The 22,256-nt window shown below is 49.5% G+C and overlaps 1 protein-coding gene across 3 annotated transcripts in view; it reads right to left on the reverse strand.

Moving 5' to 3' along the window:
* Positions 1-22,256, reverse strand: part of PAWR (pro-apoptotic WT1 regulator) — a 561,175-nt gene that overhangs the window by 306,783 nt on the left and 232,136 nt on the right. For all 3 annotated transcript variants that reach the window (XM_069629285.1, XM_069629286.1, XM_069629287.1), the window contains exon 3: positions 18,732-18,860. In XM_069629285.1, the coding sequence (XP_069485386.1) occupies positions 18,732-18,860 (129 nt within the window). The remainder of the gene's footprint in view (positions 1-18,731; positions 18,861-22,256) is intronic.

Genomic DNA, 22,256 nt, shown 5'->3' on the forward strand with positions numbered 1-22,256 from the left:
TTTCGTCTCCTGCCAGATGAACTGCCGATATCGAAACTTCCTGCTGGATTGCCCAGAACCAGAGCTGCATTGCCTCCCTGCACAGAGAAGTGGCCTCCCCCACCTCCCCCTTTTTGTTGAGGTAGTGCATGGCCACCATGTTGTCCGTCAGGATCAGGACATTCTTTCCTCGCACAGTCGGCAGAAAAGCCTTCAGGGCTAGCCTGACGGCCCTCAGCTCCAACAGATTGATGTGGAGGCAGGACTCCGACAGAGACCAACGACCGCTGACTGTCAACTCGTTAGCATGAGCTCCCCATCCCACGAGGGATGCGTCCGTCACGATTTTCACCTCCGGCCAGGGAAGCCAAAATGGAGCCCCCCTCATCAGATTGCCTTTGTCGACCTGCCACAGAAGGTCCTGGGCGACCGAAGACGGCACCTGAACAGGGTCCGACATCCTGCCGGAGGACTGAGACCACTGGAGCTTGAGTGCCCATTGCAAAGATCTCATCCGCAAGCTGGCCTCCGGCACCAGAAGAATGCAGGATGCCATGAGGCCGAGCAGTCTCAAGAACTTGAACGCTGGGAGAGTCTGGGCAAGTTGAAACTTGCGCACCATCTGCTGAATGTGATGAGCCCTCACCTGGGGAGGAAAACACTGCCCCAGGGACGTGTCAAGCACTGCTCCGATGTACTGGAGCCTCTGAGTTGGTCAAATGGGACTTCTTTAAGTTGAGGGAGAAGCCCAGCTTGTGGAGGGAGTGGCAGGTGACTGACAGATGATCCAGGACTTGCTCGGGAGAGCGTGCATCTGATAAACCAATCGTCCAGGTAGGGGTAGACGTGAATCCCCCCTTTCCTGAGGTGCGCTGCCACCACTACCATGAGCTTGGTGAAGACCCTCGGGGCGGAGGTCAATCCGAACGGCAGGACCCGAAACTGAAAGTGCGAGTCGCCAACCGCAAACCTCAGGTACTTCTTGTGCTTCGGATGGATCGGCACATGAAAATAAGCGTCCTTGAGGTCGAGAGACACCAACCAGTCCTGAAGTTGAAGGGCCTGGAGGACTTGAGAAAGAGTAACTTGTCCTTCCTGAGGAGCTTGTTCAAACCACGCAAGTCCATGATGGGTCTCAATCCCCAGTCTTTCTTGGAAATCAAAAAATAAGGGTAATACCATCCCTTGTTTCTCTCCGCTACAGGCACCAGTTCTATGGCGCCTTTCTCCAGCAGGGATCGAATTTCCTGCGCAAGGAGCGGATCCGGACTCTTCAAAGAGAGATTCCCCAGTGGATTGTCTTGAGGCCTCTGCCGGAAAGGAAGACAGTAGCCGTGGGTTATGAGCTCCAGAACCCACACATCTAAAGTAATGGCGCGCCACTCTGCAAGATGCTGTGCCAGCCTTCCCCCAACCGGCGAACCATGGGACATGGCCTCATGACTGACCTGAAGCGGCTGCGGCGTTGCCTGAGGGCAAAGAGGCAACAGCCTGAGCGGCCTTGACCCCTCGAATACCTTGTTTTCCACCTCTGGCACTCCTACGGTGGCCCCTTTGACTGGCAGCTCCTCTCGCTTTACCAAAGGACGAGTAATAACGAAAGGAACCTTCCCTCGATTGCTGTCCCCTAGGACGAAAAGGCAGAGATTGTCGAACTGCAGCACCCAACAACCTCACTGCAGCTTTGGAGGTCTGCAACCTCTCAAGGCTCTCGTCAGCCTTGCTGCCAAAAAGATGTTCCCCGTCAAAGGGCATGTTGAGGAGCCAGGCCTGCACATCAAGAGCAAACCCCGATTTCCGCAACCACGCAAACCTGCGTATCATGGTGCTCGCCGCCATGGACCGGCTGACGCAATCTGCCATGTCCAAACCTGACTGAACGCCTCACACATAGCATCCTTGCCATCCTAGACCATGGCAAGGAAACCATCCTGTTCATCCCCTTCGGGAATATGTTCAGCCGCCAAGGAAACAGTTCCACAGAGTGTGCGTGAAACGAGACAAGGCACAAATGGAGTTGGCCGCCTGAAGCGTCATTCCCCTCTGCAGAAAACACTTTCTTCGTCCAGCCGTCAAAACACTTGTCGTCCCTATCAGGAGGGATGGTAGGGTATGACGCCTACTTTGCCGGGGCCGTAGCCGCCTGCACCACCAAACTCTCCGGAGTAGGGTGCTTGGACAAGTAGCATGGGTCACTACTGACTGGGCAGTATTTTCGCGGCAAAGACTTGCTCACTGCCGGGAGACTCTCCGGAGCAGTCCAAGCCACTGCCACCCTTCTTTGCAGAGCCATATGGAATGGCAGTACCGGGTCAGTTGGTGGACCAATGTCGAGGATATCTGTATGGTCATCCTAAACAAACTCCCCTGGGGGAGCAGACCATCCTAAGTACTCGGTGACCCATGACATAAGACGCCGGTACGAAGAATTGGCATGAGTGCCAGGCTCAGGCCTACAAAACTCCACCTCTGGAGAGGTGTCCAGCCCACTGGCATCATGCAGGACTGCCTCAGGTCCTCAAACTGGCTATGGCCAGAGAGAATCTCATCAGGCACCGTGTCAGGCACCATGCCATCATCAGAGCCCTCATCCACCTCCGAAATTAACTTCAGATGGCGGTAAGAAGGCATAGAACTGGAACCAAAGCCATGCTTGACCTTGGCCAGAGCCTTTCTAGGTGGTTCCCCCGAGCCACGGGGTACCCCTGTCGACACAGCCTCGAAAGGCGTCGAGTGAATCAGCGCCAGCGTCGAGAGAATCGGCGTCGACAACAGACGAGGCGCCGATACAGGCCTCGAAGGCGGAGCCGCGAGCGTGTCCCTCGACATCCTGGGCGCCGAAGGCGTCGACAACTTCCTCGGAGGCGGAGCCTCGAGCAAGTCCGTCGACGACCGCGGCGCCACAGGCGTCGATGTCTTCCTCGAAGACTTCACAGGTTCACGCGGTCTCGAACGCATCGAGGACCGGGACCTGGACTGGGCATGCTGAGAACCATTCCCCTTGTCCGAGCGGGACCTTTCCCGCGAATCGTGATGACCACCCGAGCCCGAAGGCGTGCGAGCGGCATCTCTCGGCTGATCACGACTGACCCCACTCGGAGGCGCGGACGGACCAGTGCCCTGCGATTCGAGACTCGCCAACATTTTCTTCCCGAAGGTAGCCCATTCCTTTGGTGTCGATTGCTTGGTGGGGTAAGCGACCTGCCGACGGGCAGAGTCCTCGGATGAGGACGTGGGAAGGTGACCGATGGCGGCGCTTCCGGGAATGCCTCGAAGAGGCAGAGGAGTGGCGAGACCGACTCCGGGACTGAGACCCACTGGACTTCCAACGACGACGCGGAGAGTCACCCTCGAGTCATCCGTCGAAAGCCCTGCAGACCTCGACTTTCGGGGCTTGGACACCTTACCTACCGATAACTTCTTCTTGCGCTCCCGCAAGGCTTTGGACGTGAGCGACTGGCAGTCGACACAGTCATCCGTGTCTTGGGCCTCCCCAAGGCACCAGAGGCAGGTGTCGTGCGAGTCTGTGACCGACATCTTGGACCCACAGTCCCTGCACTTCTTAAAGCCCGGACGCGATGTGGAAGACGAGGTAGGCATCTTCACAAGGAAATCGTACACAACAGGTTCGAAGAACCGAGATGAACAACAGAAACTCCAAAGAGTCGAGGCGTACCGAGATTCACGAAGCGAACACGTTCGCGGAAAAAACGGAACTGAGGCTACGGGCATCGTGCGTCCTACTTATCACATCGGGTGACGTCGGCCGTCGGAGGAGGTCCTCGAGGACGGCGCACCGACGCAGGACATTTTCCAAAAGCAGTACAGCTGTGGTGATTACTGTCATAGATATGGAATACCTCGGAGGACCACAATCCCCCCGAAGAGGCAGCCCCAACATGCAATGACCGGCAGATCCTGGATGCCATTGAGGAATTAAAGGCATTGTGGGAGTTGCAAAATGGGTACCGCCATTGCTGAACTGAAGACCTCGCTCGAATATAAGATTGACGCGGTGAGAGTGGAGATGAATCTATTGCGACAAGATTCAGAGCGCTGGCAGAGCACACATGAGAACTTGAAAAGAATGTGAAGGCTAACACAACCAAGAGCACAGCCAATGCCAAAAGAAGTGCACATATTGGAACAACGAGTGCGCAACCTGGAGAATAGGGCGGAGGAAGCGAAAGGGCCCTAACCTGAAAGCCGCCACCTAGAGCTCCCCCACGGCCGATAATCGCCAAGATATTGAACTATAAAGACAGGGAGAAGATCTTGGAGCATTTTCGCATAGGGGCAACGATCAGCAGAGCATCTGCAACTATAACAGCGTACCCTGATTACACTTTCCTGATGCAGAGCAAAGGTTGAACTATGTGTCAATTAAGCGAAGACTGCGCAAGGCAGGCTATAAATACATGCTACTGTACCCAGCGAATATGAAAGTGTTCCACAAGAATAAGGCATTCTTCTTTAACACTCTGGAGGATGCAACAGCATGGTTGGACGCAAGAAACTGTCCGGCGGGAGAAGATGACCAGACGCACGGCAGAATGGATAAGTGAACCTGCATTTCTTTGAGCCGTAGGTCAGACAACGGGGTATTAAGGGGTAAGGAGTATCGCAGAAACATTGATCTTGGGATACAGATGGTATTACGAGTAGCTAGAAAGGTCTGTACTTGGACGCATGGATATGTGAATGGTGTAAAAGGTTGTTGCCTAGATCGATGAGACACAAGGGGTGCCTATGGTTAGCAGCACCAAGGGACACACTATCACCCCAGATAGGTAGCTTTTGTGTAATACTGGTAAGACAGTATCCCCCTGCTGGGTCCAGAGTATCGGTATTACCGGAAAGGGGCTAGATGTGGGGTAGCCTGAAATCCAGGGATGGAGCTGGGCTACTGTTGGGGATGGTGGGGAAGGGTGGGGGAACGGGAGAGGGGAGTTGAGGTAATGGGAGGGTGGAGGGCCTGGGGAGTTGGATCCAGGCAGAGACGGGCAGGGAGGGAGGGAGGGAGAAGGGCAGTTAGGGAATTGAAATGGGAGAGGGGGAGGGAGTTTGGGGAGTTGGCAAGGGGCAAGCCTACAATCACAAGTCACTGTGTAAGAGGAGGATAGGAGTGGAGGCGGGCAGAGGAGGGAACTGATGAGATGGGAGACCTGAAGATGGCGACCTGGATTGTCAGAGGCTGAATAATTATATAAAACGGAATAAGGTCATGATGTACCTGAAGAGACAGAAAATAGATATTGCCTTGTTACAGGAAACCCACTTGACCAAAGATAAGCAAGAGGTGGTGGCTAGTAAATGGAAAGAGACCACCATAGGAGCAGCGTACTCGGAATACGCCAGAGGGGTCATAATGTGGGGTCATAACGTGGATAGCACCACATGTCCCATTTCAGCTATTACAGTCCACCTTAGAGACAGATGGTAGGATGGTGTTAATAAGGGGGTTAATTGAAAATAGAGAGGTGAGCATCATTAACGTTTATGCTCCAAATCAGGACACCACAGGCTATTTCAGGAACTTATATACCAAGATTAGCCCGTATATTGACGAGGCAGTTATATGGGGAGGAGACTAACTGCACATTGGACCCCAAGCTCGACAGATCAGATGAGAAGGTCGGGAGGCCGAACCCTGTTGCTAAGGCCTTGAGGGCCCTATTAAGTGATTTTCGACTAGTGGATGTGTGGAGGATGCATCATCCACAGAACAGAATACTCTCACTATTCTTCCCCACAAAACCTGAACACCAGATTAGATTATATATTTGTTGCATCAGAGATGGGGGCGTGGGGGGGGGGGCAGATGAAAGCGGAATACAAAGTTATGGTCCTCTCAGACCACTCGCCGTTAACAACATGGCAGAACTTGCCCCTAGGGTGAGAATCCCGACATGAAGACTCGGGGCTGAGGCACTGAAAGAGACAGTGTTTAGAGAAGACCTGAGGAAAGACATACGAGAGTATTTTGATCACAACACCAGTAGTGTAGGATTGGCCGGTACACTATGGGAGGCATTTGAGGTGGTGGTGAGGGGGGTGGTGATATCAAAGTCAAAAGGGTTGCAGGGCGGTATAATACAGGAATTGCATGACGCAGAAAGGAAAGTGGAGACCGAAATGCAGGAGGGTGTGAATTCCCCCAAGGAGGACGAGACCATACGCCAGCTACAGCAGGATTGTAAGGATCACTGGGAGAGACTATGAAACAAACTATAAAGAATATGTAGAAAGGCAACACACAGAAGGATATAAACCAGGCACATTACTAGCCTGGTTGTATAAAAGTGATACCCCAAGACAAACAGAGTAATGCAGGGGATGGATGGGCAGATACGAGATACCCAGGAAGGGGTGGAACAAGTGTTTTCTCGAGTACTATCAGCGTTTGTACACAGACATTACTGAGGGGGAGGAAATTGATGTGCTGGAAACATTGACAGAGATTAATCTTCCCAAACTTGATGCAGTACAGAGAGAGAACTTAGAGGATTCAATCAAATTAGAAGAATTAGAAGGAGCGATTAATCTGCTACCCACGAACAAAGCCCCAGGGGCAGATGGACTCTAAAGTGAATTTTACAAAACATACAGGGCAGAATTCCTCCCCCCAATGCTAGCAATGCTAAACGAGGCATTTGACAGGGGCATGTTGCCAGAGTGCGTTCGGGAAGCGATTAGATTCATTCCGCTCCTTAAGCATAATAAACCGAGCACAGACTGCGGATCATACAGACCGCTATTGATGGTCAACCAAGACAGTAAAATACAGCAGTGATGGCCAATAGGTTGAGACCGGCTATAAATAAACTCATACATCCTTACCAGATGGGGTATGTTCCGCGCAGGAATACATCCGATAACTTTAGGAGGCTCCATCACATTATAGAGCAGACAGAGGGGGGGCTCTCAAGAGGTAGCAGTAATCTCATAGGATGCAGTGAAAGCATTCGACTCAGTAAATGGCCCTGGTTAATGGCTGCTTTAAAGGAATATGGTATTGGGCCCGCATATTTGAAGTGGTTCCAACTGCTATATAGCAAACCATTGGCTTGAGTCAAGACGGGAGCGACTATATCAGAGCAGTGGCAACTTGGCAGAGGTACTAGACAGGGATGCCCATGGTCCCTGATGCTCTTTATTTTAGCACTGCAACCCCTGGTGATATACTTGAGGCAACAATATGGAGAAGTAGGGATCAGCACGAAGGGAGGGCAACATCTGATATCGATGTACGCGGTTGATATGCTGCTGTACTTGAAGTATCCTGAGGAAAACCTACAGTATATTGTAGAGGTTATGGAGAGATACGCGATGCTGTCTGGCATAACGGTTAACCCCAAAAAATCCAGCATATTCCTCCTAGGCAGATATGTGGTAATACCACAATATAAACTGCCGGTACTACAGATTAAATGGGAAACCGAGACATTCAGATACTTGGGGATAGATGTGTACCACAATGTTGAAGCTGAACACAAACGAAACAGAGAATGCGGTGTCTAGACTTGAAAAAAGCAGGCTACTAAACTACTTCGCGAACATACCATATATGATACCGAAACATTTCTTTGCTAAAGTCCAGAGTATATGCAGGGGTTCATATGGCACAATTCCAGGAATAGAATAGCGTCCTGGAAGCTACAGAATCCATATGACCTAGGGGGCATTAGATTGCCCAATTTTGAGGTATACTATTTAGCTAGCCAACTCCAAAACGTAGCAAGGTGGTTATCGGAGGATCCGACACCAGAGTCCAAACTGCTGAAAGAAGAGTGTACTCCTTATTTTCTGAATGAGTGGATATGGCTGCCAGTATCGCAGCGGGAAGAATGGACAAGATTGCTAAATTTTGGTTGTAAAATTCTATGATGTGTCAGATGGAGGGCAGGAGGTCTCCAGAATATACAAACTGTTGATGTATAAGGTGGGGAAGGAGGTGATCCAGACGAGACGAGATTGGGAGGCGGCGGCTGGGGAAAAAATGGGAGACGGGTTGTGGGTGAGGGTACAGGGATACCACAAGAAAGTATCGAGGAATGTGAGATTGCAACATATCAGTTAAATGTTACCCACAGAGCATACATGGCCCCTAAGAAGGTAGCTAAGTTTAGAAACGCAGGAACACAGACATGCCCAAAATGTGGGGAGGTGAACGCAGGAATGGTGCATATGTTCTGGGCATGCCCTGAAATAAGGAGATTCTGGGGGAGGTGGCCCACCTCATGGCAGGGAAGGAGATAAAGTTGGAAGTGAACTACCTCTGGGCATGCATGGTAGGGGGTTCCCCAGGCAGCGTAAATTGAAACACGTGAGTAAACTCAAGGATCTGGCGTACATACTAGCTAAACGCAGGATAGCAATGGGCTGGCAGGCGAGTAGAAGGCCGAAAGTAGAAGCCCGGGGATCGAACATGTGTTGCTCGTCTCATCTTGCTTCCAAGGCGAGCATGTTGCCCCCGAGTTATCCTCCAGAGTGGTGTGGAGTGAAGCAGACACGTTGATTGCCTGGAAGCAAACATTAGCTACGCTGTCTGGGTCTGACACGGCAATCCCGTTAGAAGACAACTCTTCAGAGGGAGAGGAGCAAGGGGGGCCCATAGGAGAGGTTGGGGAAGCGGAACCGTGAGGTAGGCTCGGGAAGGCGAAGCGGGTGGGGGAGAACATGAAACTACATGAAAATCAAAATGTATACTTGCTGCTACAATGTATGGTTATCAAGTTGGAATTAATAAACATTGTTTTTTTAAAAAAAGCATGATATCAGGTGATTAACAGCATTCTCAAGAGTGTTGGAATATGGCGCAGCCAGCTCATTGGATGTGTTCAAGTTTAGTAGGTTTTTAATCTTGGTTAGAATAAATAGGCACATAGCAGCAGGGGTCATTTTACGGAGATTCCTGTAGGAAGACCAACCCCTTTCAGTTCTATTTTTGTGGTAAATGGGTATTGACAGACTTCAATCCACAAGATAGTGATAAGACCAGGGGCAAGGATTGCAACCTACATTTTCTAGAATGAGGTTCTGAGTGAGAACCCAGGCCAATATCCTTCCTTTAGCATAGGTAGGTTATAGAATAGTGACTCAAAGCAATAGCTAGATTTAAAATACAACTAGAGTCAAGGTACAGGCCTACAGCGCTTTCGCTGTGGAGAAAAGTGGGAGGTAGTGGCCCAAAACAGTAGCTAGATTATTTTTTATTTTTTATTTATTTGCGTTTTTTTCCGTTCACAAGTCACCTTAGACAATTTCTTCATATATTCCATCTCAACAATAAAAACATTTACTATCCTCACATAAGTTATTTCTTATCATCTACAGTACTTAAACATTTTCTCAGATTCATGCATAATCAAAGGAAACTAAGAAAGAAAATGGAGACAGATCTGACAACATTGCGAAGGTAGAAGCAGGGAAAGAAAAAAAAGGCAGAAGATTCTCAAAGAAAATAATTTTCTCCAAAGGTCATCTTTCCAATTGATCTTGCATCCACCATATTATTTCCCTTACTTCTTTCACCTTCCTGGATCTCATCTCCCCCTTTCTGCACCATACCGGTAATATCACAAATAAAAATGTGAAGAAAGTTTACCAGCGCTAAGGTCAATGCCAGTTGAGATGTTAGCATAAGTCTCTTCCATAGGCTCGCCACAAGAACCTATGAAGAACCAAGTGAATAAAAGGTCAGAGCCCCAAAATCCTGTCATCTCTGAACTTGGGGCAGTCCATTACCAGGTAGAATAAGGTTTCCAATGGGACTGACCCACACATCCTGCACCTACGCAACTAGTTTGGGTCCAATGACCTCTAGCGTCAGGCAGTTTAATCGAAATTTGAGGTAAAACTCGCAATTTACTTGCGAAGGGGACATTTAAGTACATTATACACTCCACCCCCGGTATGTATAGGATTTCTTTATCCCTATATAAAGCCATTCTTAACAAATCCTGTATGTCCACCATTCTGTCCCATCGTTTGATTGTATTTTTAATCATGTAATCAGATTCGCGACCCTCACTTTCCACCAATTTAAAGAAGGTGCTGCATATCCTTTTGAACTTTATCAGAGCAGGGTTAGATCCCCTCTAACAGATTGTTTTTGTGCGAGTCCAGGCTAGATGTGTCTGCCCTCTGTAGCTTAAGCCACAGTGAGATGCTCCTGTTGGCGTATTGTGCCCACCACGAGGTAAGGCCCATTTTCCAACCTAATGAAACTGATGTGGACTGAATTAGGGAGCCCCAAAGTGTATATTCATTTTCTCCCCTCTAATTTGTCCAGGAATATCTTGTCCTTGAAATTTACTAACTCACTCCCGTATAGGATCATTGCTGTCACCTTTAGTTCGTAATAATCGATTACTGGTATCAATGAGTACGCGCATAATTTTGATTTCACTGCTTTAGTCAGTGATTTACATAAGCGTGTCTTCTCTTCAATCCTGGCTTCACACTTTTTGGCATGACCTTTAGTCGCAATTACAAACCCCAGATAACAGTGAATCTGCTCTAGATATTTTAACCTTATTCAATGTCCATACAAGGCATTTCAGTTTCTTTTGTCGCGAGGATATTACATATGGCTTACTCTCATTCACTGCCAGATCATCCTTTTTTTAAAATATGACTATCGCATAGCAGTCTTTGCAGACCCGCCGGGGTATAATCCATATGGATTAGGTCCTCGGCATAGGCTATGCAATCGACCAACAAATTGGGCCACTTGGGTGCAAACACCTTCCAGGACGTGCCCACATCCCAGTGGTCCGCTAGGTAGAGAATGAACAGTGTTGGGGCGAGGACACATCCCTGCCTAACACCCTTCTCCAGCTGAATACCATGAGACAGGTCCCCAAGGGTGTTCAGTCGCACCTTTGCTGGGGTTCCTTTGTACAACATCTGGATCATGTGCTGAAGGTCTTGATCTTTCCCCCATGCTGTTAGTTTTGTCCATAGACGAACTGTGTTTACATTGTCAAAGACTGCCAATAGGTCTATGGCCGCCAAGTATAATGACCGTGGGAACAGACGATATAGCTAGTTCTCTCAGCAATGTCACCACACCCTTTCTGAACCCAGTTTGTAGGGAGTTTGATTTGCAGGTGGTCTCGGCTCATGTCCTAAGATCTTGTAACACTAAAGTGGCAATTTTAGATAAACTATATCGATCAATGAAATGGGATGGTAACAGAGGATCCTCGCTGCCACCTTTTTTGAATATGAGGACTAAGATTGCCTCGGACCATGATCTGGGACACAGACCATTGAGGGCCGTTTGTGTAAACAGTTGGAACATGATATCAGCCCATGATGATGGATTGTTTTTATAGACTTCATTTCCCACCTCGTCCATCCCACAAGCATGTGAGTTCAATCTATTGAAAACTATTTCTATATCTGCCCTTTAAAAGATTATGGTCCATGCTGATGGATTTTCATCATCCCCTCAAGTGTGGTCGGGGTATCTATGTTCTTTTTTAATTTGTTTTTAAAGAATTCCACCAACGTTTCTTCTGCCACACAGCAGGACTTAAGTTTTAACTGCCTTTTGCTCTTATAACTTAGGATCCAGCAGATAGCCCTGCAATCTTTGCTCAAAATGTTCTCAAATACCTCCTGGGTCTAATAGACAATGGACGGTCTCCCCGGTCAGTAAGCAGGGACATGGACGTGACTTAACAGAAGAGGACTGCTAAAAGTGACAGTTGGGAGATGTAGTTGAAGAGGACAGACAGAAAACACAAAAGGATAAGAACAGAAAGAAAGAAAAGGTGAAAAGCTGATCAACGCTGCCGGAGGGGGGAGCGGGGTCGCATCCGTGAGCGGCCCCGCCGATGCCGTGCCAGGCTGCGTCTGCCAACTGCAGTCCAGTGTGAAGATAAGCCCTGGGATGCGTGTGTGGTGCGGCCTGGGTGAAGACAACCTGCAAAAGTCAGCACCCAGGGCCACCTGTGTATGGCCTGATAGGCAGTGGGCCACCCGGTTGCCACCCGGGCAAGCGAGAAGAAAGAAAAGTCCTGGGCCGCGTGTTCAGCCTAGGTGAAGATAATGCTCCAGTTCGGGCTACGTCTGGTGGCGAGCCAAACCTGATCGTGGCCTTTTGGCTACAGGCCATCGGGGGACCCGTCAAAGCAGCCCAGAGGCGAGAGAAGTCCCTGGCTGTGCCCACAGTGCGGCACGGGTGAAGATCGTGGCCATGCAGTGAAGAGGAAGAAAACCCTGATGGCACCGGCAGCACCATCGTGGGGCCTGAGCGCAATCCACTCTCCCTAGGGCCAAACGGAGAGAGCAGTGGAAAACTTCCCCGGAGCCCAGCCACATCACGTGTAGTGCGACAAGGACATTGCGCAGGCTGCCAGCGGTGAAGGAAGGCCCCGTCCGGGTGGGAAGGACCTGGCCAGGGCCCAAGTTGGACGTCCCTGCCTGCCTGCAATAGAAGTGCACCAACACAGAGGAAAAGTAAAGGGCTCACAAAGCCCTCTTCACTGAAAACTACCACCACAGTGGAACATTGGAATATGGGCTCATAAAGCCCTGCTAAGGACCCAGGGCTTCCAGAGCTCAATGACATTAAAACCACCACCACAGAGGAAATCTGGGTTTCAACATCCCATGTGTGGACACCAGGGCTCCCAATGCCCATAAGGAGAATAAGGGCTCACAAACCCCCATGAGGAAGTAAGGGCTCCCAAAGCTCTATGAGGAAGTAAGGGCTGCCAAAGCCCCATAAAGCACAGGCAAGTGCCCCGTTACAGCCACCTGTGGCAGAGTGGGGGTTTCAAGTTGGGGAAGTCTAATGTTTGATGCCCCACAGCAAGCAGCCACAGATGAACCATGATACTGTTTCGACTAGTTTTAACTCAATGACTGTTGTGGACTTACAAGTGTGGACTTGACTAATAGGGGCAGACTGCAGCTGCCCAAGTAATGAAATTGGTGGTAATGAGAAGGGTATGTATGGAAAGTGGGAGGTTGAGAGGTTTGGGAAGTGATGCTTAGAGGGAGAAGTGGGGAACCTGCTAAATATTTTCATGCAGAGGGGTTTACGTCATGGGTATCCCTTAACCATATTTATGGCGGTGCTAAACACAGAATGGGAACATGAAGTGGAGCATGAGAGTAACTGAGGGTATTGGAGGTGTTTGACAAATCAATTCTTTTTATAGAAAAGTCTGATAGGGCACCAAAACTCCCCTCCGGTGTACTGTGCCTCATTTAAGATCCGGAACTCTGCATTGTGGCCCATCTCCTGTTTTAACAAACCTTTTATCTGAAGGTTGCACAGCGCGCCACCAGAGAGGCAGGTCTGATATGGTGGGGTACTGCCAGTGTGGTCCATCTCTGGCCCAGGGTAATCATTCACCCCAGGGTCAGGCAAAAAAAAAAGAAAACAGGGGCTACACAATGTTGACGAACCAAGAAAACAAAATCACCTCTGAAGACTGCTCCTTACTAGATATTTGCACAGGAAGTAGATCTTTGAAGATCTTGCTATAAGAAGGTATAAAAAGCTCCTTTCATAGTCTTTGTACCTACTTCAAAACGCATTATTTCCAATGTAGAGGCATTCCTATCACATAGCTCCTTAAAGGCTTCTGCATTAATAGCATGTGATGCCTTGTCGAGTCTGTTTACACATGTTCTTTGTCAGGGAAAGTTACAATTGCATACTGGAAGGCATTCCCAACAGTGACTGAAGGTCCACTTTTTGGCACTTAATTCATTAGGAACACAAGAAAAAATGGCTCAATGGTACTGAATAAACTGGAAGCAGTCATTTGCCAAGTACCAGTATAACAAAATGTGCAGAGTTGCACTTTACCGTGTAGTATTAGGAACAGAGGAGCTCGGAAATGTTACCACCTACGTAAAGTGCTTTCATACCTCCAATGGAGAGAGTCTCATACCAGGTCATGATTTGGAACCATAATGACCAATCAAGGCCAACAATTCCATTTCCAACTGGACATGGATTAAACATGGCAGACTATGATTAAACATTCACATTCTCTGAAATGCAATGTGCTCCAGATTCTTTTTTTAAAAACAATATATTTATTGGTTTTTCAACAATTAGTGACTTATCCTTGTGGACCACGCGTCGGGTCGGGACCGTCCATACTGACCGATGTGCTATCTGGAGCCACCGGGTGGAGCAGAGGCACCGTCAACGCCACCCAACTGAGTAGTTCATCACTGGAGTCCAGCCTCTGTACCTGAATCGCTGTTTCCCACGCTGCGGTCTCAGCTGTGATCCATCTTTTGAGATCACCCCACCAAAGGGCCTCGCTTAGGCCACTGGCGCTTTTCCAACCCATGGCTATGAATCTTTTACAGTGATGTATATCAAGTCTTTGAGTTTATTTAGGGGCTTGTTCTTACTGTCTCGTTTATACCTTCCCAGAATACAGGCTGCCGGTTCGTGAATTACCAATTCAATCTCTGCGGTTGCAACCCTCTCCTTCACCTGGGCCCAGAAGCTCTGGACCGTCGGGCAGCCCCAGAACATGTGGGTCATACCCACCCTTGGCTCATTGCATTTGGGGCATATCTGGGTTGTGGCTTCTTTGAACCTTGATATGGCATCAGGTGAGAGGTAGGCTCTGTTGGTGATGTACAGTTGGATGAGTTGGAGACAGCATTTCTAGAAATGTTCTTATGGTAGTGGGTTACTCTCTCCCATGCTTTGTCCTCAAATTCAAGGCCCAATTCCCTCTCCCCCCTCTCTCTGCATTTAAATTCTTGTTTGGTGGTGCCCTGCAGTAGGGCTTCGTATAGTCTGGAGGTTGCGTGGCCCCCCTCAGCAGTGTCCAACATCGACTCAATGATATCATTCTCCATGATTTGGTCGGTGGCCTCCGGCCATCTGTCCTTCATGGCCTGTGCCACTGCTCTATGGAGCAGAAACTGGCCTGTGGGCAGGCCTGTGGACTCGCTGAGGTCATTAAATGTCATGAGCTCCTGTTCGTATATGAGGTCTCCTAATACTGCCACCCCATAGGGTTCCCACTGAGTGCGTATTTTTGTGTGTCCCCATGAGAGTTTAGCCATGACTGCCGCAATGCGGATCTGCGGGAATATGGGTCTGTCGCCCCCACTGATTTACATGCCCACCTCCAGAGCTGGGATCCAAGTCTAACCAGGTATGGGTAATGTCTCAGGGCCCCCTTGTCAACCCATAGTAAGTCTCGGAGCAACCGCCGAGGCAGAGCTGGTTGGAGGAGTCGGGTGTCAGAAGTGATTTCATCTGCCATCCAATGCGTCGATGCCTTAATTGGCTAGCCAAGTAGTAAAGTTCGAAATCGGGGACCTTTAAATCCCACCTCTCATATGGTCTATGGAGAATGTCTAGCGCCACTCTGTGCCTACCTCCCTGCTGAAGGAACCCCCTGCAGAGTTTGTTTATGTCTCTGAAAAAGGAGCGAGGGATGTTGAAGGGGACGTTGGAAAAGCAATGCAGTAATCGGGGGAGTGCCACCATTTTGAGGAGACCCGCCCGCCCAGCCACCAAGAGAGGGAGCTTATCCCAGAATTCCATGGAGTTTGCAAGGGCATCTTTGGCCTTAACCGTGTTGAGAATGTGCTCGGTGCTAGGGTTACAGTATATGGTGACACCCAAGTATCTGAACGATGTCACCTGCCATTGAAGGTGTAAAGGGGGCAGGGATCTATGCTCCTCTCTGTACAGTGCGGCGAGGGGATAGAGACAGGACTTATCTTTATTGATCTGAATGCCCGTGTGTTTGTGGAAACCATCTAAAGTCTCTAAAATGTAGGGCAGGAGATGCTCCAGGTTGTGCAGGTACAGCAGCATGTCGTCTGCGTACATAGAGACGAGATGCGTCTCCCCGTTGAGTTCGATGCCTCCGTCTCCGTACTCCTGTCGGAGATATGCAGCTACAGGCTCCGCGGAAATAATGTATAGCATAGGGGACAGTGGACAACCCTGCCGTGTGCCTCTGTAGAGGGGCCATTTTTCCGAGTATGACTTATTGGTGCGCACTCTGGCCATGGGATTGGTGTAGACCAATTGGGTCCATTTCAGGAAGGCGGGTCCGATCCCCATCCTGACCATGGTGGCATATAACCATTCCCATCTCACCGAATCGAAGGCCTTGGTGGCGTCAGCATATTTCTGAGGCCCTCGCTCGGTGCTGTATATTATGTGATGTAACCTACGCAAGTTTTCGGTGATAGAGCGCCCAGGCACGTAGCCAGTTTGGTCTTGGTGAATCAACAGGGGGATCGCTCTACGTAATCTATTAGCAAGGAGTGCAGTCAGTATTTTGTTATCCACATTTAACATAGACAGTGGTCTGTATGACCCACAGTCTGTCCCATCTTTTCCCGGTTTCAGTAGGGGGATTATTATGGCTTCTCTCATGGAGTCGGGGAGGTTACCGCGCTCGTAAGCCTCGTTGTATACCTGTGCAAGCAGTGGGGCCAGGGTCTCCTCATATGTTTTATAGAATTCCCCAGGTAAGCCTTCCATGCCCGGCGCTTTCCCAGATGGTAAGGATCTAATTATTGCTTTTACTTCGTCGGGGGCGATTGGGTCGTGTAGGGCTTCAGCCATCTGTGGATCTATTTTGGGTAGCTCCATGTTATCCAGGACGTCCTCTATCTTGGTGTCAGTGAGGGGCAGGGTCTTGGAGTATAGGTCACGATAGAACTTGGAGAAGACCAAGTTGATCTAAGCCTGGGAGTGCGCTATGGTGCCGTCAGGTCTGAGTATGTGGCAAATGGGGGTTCTAGGGGTTTCCTTTTTGTAGAGCCCGGCGAGGAGTTTACCGGGTTTATCTCCCAGTATGTGCATTCTTTCAGTGAGCCCTCTCAATGGAGAAGCCCTGCGACAGCTTTTCTGCGCCAATCTCCTGCAGCAGGAGGTTCTCCACGTAGTTGGTGGGATCTGGGCCTTCAATGCCCTCCGGCAGGCCGAGAAGCCGCATGTTGTTGCGGCGAGCCCTGCATTCTGCCTCCTCCGCTCTGTCCTTCAAGTTCTTGACTCTCTGCTGAAGGCCATCTACGTCGTGCAGGAGTTGGGTTTTTGCTTCCGTATTTTCGCGTACGTTGGTCTCCAGCGCTTTGGTGCTGCCAGCCAAGGAACGGAAATCCTGACGAAGGAGGCCCAGATCCGTAGCCACGGCGTCAATTTTGTTCACCATTGTTGCTTGGCATGTCTTAATGGCCTCGAGTAGTTGGGTGTTGCTAGGGTCAGCCGCCGTTGCAGTGGGGCCGGTTTCCGTCCCAACAGTTGCCGTGTCCGAGGCCTCGGGGTCGGGGAGACCGTTGACCGTAAAAGCGTCTATGGTGGTCTGGCGCTGCTTGGACCTAGCCCCCTTCGGCGTCGATTTGTTCGAGCGCGACATTCTCCTGGATCCGGCTACGTCGCTGAGGGCAGTAGCAGTAAAGTGCACTTTCTTTTGTGGCCTCGGGTGAGGCTCGCGGCTTCGAGGTGCGGAGGCCTGTGTCGGGCCTATCGTCCACAGTCCCTCGGGTGTCTAGATAGCCAATGCAACGCTGCCGATTCACCGTTTGGCAGCTGTGCCTCCCAGTCGCTCTCCCTACTCCTCTCCCGAGCGGTTGTGCGGGTTTGTAGTCACGCGGTCCGTTGGGATGGCGCTGGGTTCCCCGGGCTCAGTGTGTGACGCCACCATCTTGGTTCCTCGCCGAGCGGTAATCCGCGGGCGGCCAAAGCGAGTCTTTCGGGCTTACACCCTCGAGTGTGGAGGGTCCTGCTGCTTCCTGCAGTCGTCCACAACAATCGTGGTGCTTCGCAGGGTTTATTGAATGTTTCAGAGCCGTAGAAAACAGCTTATAAATGGCACATCTAGCGGAGCTTGCCGAAGTCACGTCCTCTCTACATGGCAGTTAGCCACGCCCCCCTGCTCCAGATTCTATTCAACAGATAAGATGTTCATGTGAGAAGAACAGAGCAATTCACTGGGAAAATATATAGGGAACGACCTACCTTCTATGCAAGTGTGGTGAAAACAAACTATGCGATGAGAGTCACTCGTTACCAAACAGACGAAGACCACCAAGATGATTTCAGCAAAGATTTTGATCACAATTACTGACCTACTAAAGCACACTATAAAATATTATCTCAAGGTTAGTAATTTTAACACTTCAGTCCTAGTATATAGTCAAATTTCAGATGCTAAAATAAAGTAGCAAATGCTCAAATATCATATGGATAGGTTTTATTGTGTGTGGCACATCCAGTTAAAAGTACAAATGAGAATTCATAATATGAAAAGACATTTTTTAGACAACTAGCTTCAGGGAACATTTTTTTACGAATGCTTTTAGGCCTGAAAATCGCTTTTACGTGAGACTTTGGAAAGATATATAAATATATCACACACACATCTCAGACAATTAAGATGTATGAACTTCATTAGCCGCCATCTTCAACACGCTGTCAATTCTACATGTGACGCCTCATAGAGCGATAACATGGAAATGATACATGCATTGGTACTTTCTGATGACAAGACCAGTCCCACCTTTTCCCAACTAAAAATGACATTTATTTACAAATGTTCCCCTATGTGCATTTTTCCCTCTGAAACCTGGCAGAATTCAATTAACGATGGATCGTCAAGCTCAGCCATACTAAGAAGAGTACTCAAGCGGTCTAACCAGATTTAAAATATAAAAGCTCAGTAATTCACTACTGCAGTTAAAATGTTTCATAGCAGATAGCATACACGAGCAGGATATGACACGCTTACCTGCTGTAGATGGAACTCACTGGGGTCTATGTTGTAAGATTCATTCTGAACTGTATTCTGTTGTGTGACAGTATCTGCCTTCTTCCGCTCCTTCTGCCCCGATTCATCATCTTCATATTCATCTGGGCTCTAGAAACAGATTAATTGTATTAAGGCAAAATAATTTTACAAGCATCTGAAACTAGAACAAGCAAGCATTGGCAAAGCCAAATGTTTGCCATTTGAACAGCTTCACCCACTTTCCACATCTTTCAAATATGAGAGCAATTCCGTAGAATTGTACAAATATATTTTTGTGGGTGGTGAAAAGGAAAATACTGCATTATAAAGCTTTGGAACGGTTTAATGCTGGACTAGAAGTACAATGGGTGTCCAGTCATAATATCGAAAAAATAAAGTCGAATGACAAAAAAGTCGAATCAATAATGTCGAAAAAAAAAAAGTCGAATTTGTTTTTTTATTATTTATATATTTTTTTTGGGTTTGGTAAGTAAAATAAAGGGGTAAAATAAAAAAAAAATAGAAAAAAGGGGAGTTGGGGGGGAACCCCCCCATTTCGAATAAAAAACGTATTAAAAAAAAATTCGACTTTTTTTTTTCGAGATTATTTTTTCGACATTTTGACTTTCGATTTTATTGATTTCGATTTTATGTCTAGGAACCGTACAATGAAGTGTACAAATTTGATGGCACATGACTGTAGACCCAAGATAAATGAAAGAATTGTAGGCACTACTATTGCCACAGTTTAGGGACCTACTCTTCGTTGGGGAATGGAGAAAACAGCACGTGATGGCAACCACAGACAGCAAGAGTGGGATAACAGACAGCGTGCATTAAGGATGGAAAGATTGATAGCAGTAGATCTGGGGACAGCAGCAAGTACATCAATCACTTCAGTTGCATCTGCAATGCAAAGGCAGTGTGCAAAACCTGTGATGCCTGAAGGGGACAGCAAAGAGAAGCTCTATACGTCACACCGCAGGGCACATCAGAATCAAGAGTCCAGCACAGGGGTAAGTGGATGCACAAACGTAACTGGGCACAAACAGCAAGGCGACAGCGCACAAGACAGCACAGCAGGACAGCAACAGCATTAAGTGGCCGGTGCTAGTTAGGGTGGGGCCACGGCAGACAAACTGCCCTGGAGTCGGGCTCCCTCTGCCCCCACTAATAAGCGCACAAGGAATCAGTTACTTACCTGTAACTGTTGTTCTCCAGCATGGGTTCACATGCTCATGAATATTCCCAGTCGTCAGGCTGGGAATCCTCGGTAAAGAAAAAATCAGTATCAGTTTTGTTTCTGATCTGTCTTTCCTAGTAGTAACCAATCACTGATCTCTGGGTCACACTGCTCCCAGCCAATGACTGCCCTCTCACTAAGCCCCTCCCCTGGCAGCCATCCTCAGATTTAGTAGCACGTAAAGTGGCAGTATGACCAAGTGAAAAGCCGCAGTGGGGAAGGAGGGAGGGTTTGCATGTGAATCCATGCCAGACCCATGCTAGAGAACAACAGTTACAGGTAAGTAACTTGTTCCTTCTCCAGCATGGGGTCAGGCCTGGATACACATGCTCATGAATATAAGAATACATAGCAGTATACACATGCACAACCACGGGACGTGGCAACAGACTCAACATTAAGCAATATAACAACTCAACATTAAGCATCTCTTACTTACCTCCTCACCAGGCTCACCTTAAGCGAACAGGTTGCGCAGCACTGCTTGGCCGACCCTGGACTCCTCCCTGTAGTCCCGATCGACGCAGTAGAATCTTGTGAAGGTGTGCGTCGACCTCCACGTAGCAGCCCTGCAGATGTCCAGCAGGGGCACACCAGACAGGAACGCTGTGGTAGCAGCGATCGCTCTGGTCGAATGGGCTCACGGACGGCCGGGCAGCGGTCGGTTTGCCAACCGGTGACAGTGCATGATGCAGCCGGAGAGCCATCTGGAAATGGAAGCCTTCGAGAGAGCCTTCCCTTGATTCACAGGTCCAAAGTTCACAAACAGCTGTGATGTCTTCCGAAAACTCTTTGTGCGGTCCACGTAAAACTTCAGCGCTCTAGCCACATCCAGCGAGTGCAAAGTCCTCTCGGCCAGAGACGAAGGCAACGGGAAGAAAACTGGCAACACCAAGGGCTTGTTGAGGTGGAAGTCCGACGGCACCTTGGGCATAAAGGAGGGGTGCGTCCTCAGCACCACCCTCGTGTCGTGAAAAGTCAAGTATGGAGGCTTGCAAGATAGGGCCTGGATCTCTCCCACTCGTCGTGCAGAGGTGATGGCCACAAGAAATGCTGTCTTCCACAACAGGAACTTCAACGGTGCGGAATGCATAGGCTCGAATGGGGCTCCCCATGAGCCTGGCCAGCACCACGTTGAGCTCCCACACCAGGGAAGGGGCCTTCACCAGCGGGAACGATCAGAATATTCTCTTCATAAATTCCTTCACCAGGCGATGAGACCACAAGGACGCCCGTCCTGTAGTTCTGGTGTATCGGGAGATGGCAGCCAGATGTATCTTGATGGAGGCGTGTGCCAGTCCAGCTTTGGCCAATGACAGTAGGTACGGCAATACTTGAGGGGCTGTAATCCGCAGAGGGTTAATCTTCTGTGCACGGCACCAGACAGAGAACCTCTTCCACTTATGTCCATAGCATTTGAGAGTTGAGGACGCCCTGGCTTTTGCAATAACCTCTCTGCAGTCAGCCAGGACATCGTATCCTCCAAACTCTAGTGCTGCAGGAGCCAAGCCTGCAAGTTCAGCGACTCTGGGTCATGATGAAGAATGGCGCCTCCCTCTCTGGAGAGAAGATCCGCGTCCGTCACCAGCTTGATAGGTGGGGACGCTGACAAGTCCAGAAGGTCCGGGACCAGATCTTTCTCGGCCACGCCGGTGCGACGAGGATTATCCTGCACCTGGACCTCTTGAGCTGGTTGATGAGGCGGAGCAGCAACGGCAGCAGAGGGAACGCGTACAGGAACAGGCCACCCCAAGGGAACGAGAAAGCATGGCCCATGCTCCTCGGTTGTGCGAACCTGCTGGCGAACCTCTGGCACTTGGAGTTCGTCGCCGTCTCAAACAGGTCGATCTGGGGTTTGCCCCACCGTTGAAAGAGCCGATCCACCTGGTCCTGGCGTAGTTCCCACTCGTGGCACGAGCGCTGCTCCCTGCTGAGTGAGTAGGCGATGGTGTTTTTTATTCCTGCCAGGTGGAAGGGAACCAAAAACATCCCCTGGGCGACGGCCCAGTACCACAGTTCCTGGGCCTCCTTGGACAGGGCTGGGGATCTGGTACCTCCATGCTTCCAGATGTAGAACATTGTGGTGGTGTTGTCGGTGAAGATCCTCACCACTTTGTCCTTGAGGGACGGAAGGAACGATTTGAGCACCCAGAACACGGCTCGTAGCTCCAGGATGTTGATGTGGAAAGACCTCTCCTCCGGCAGCCAGAGGCCTCTTGCGTGGAGATCTCCAGTGTGGGCCCCCCATCCCTCCAGGGAGGCGTCCGTCGTTATCGTCTCCT

The sequence above is a fragment of the Ambystoma mexicanum genome, chromosome 12 (assembly GCF_040938575.1).
Source record: "Ambystoma mexicanum isolate Mex_15411 chromosome 12, UKY_AmexF1_1, whole genome shotgun sequence".
Lineage (NCBI taxonomy): Eukaryota > Metazoa > Chordata > Amphibia > Caudata > Ambystomatidae > Ambystoma > Ambystoma mexicanum.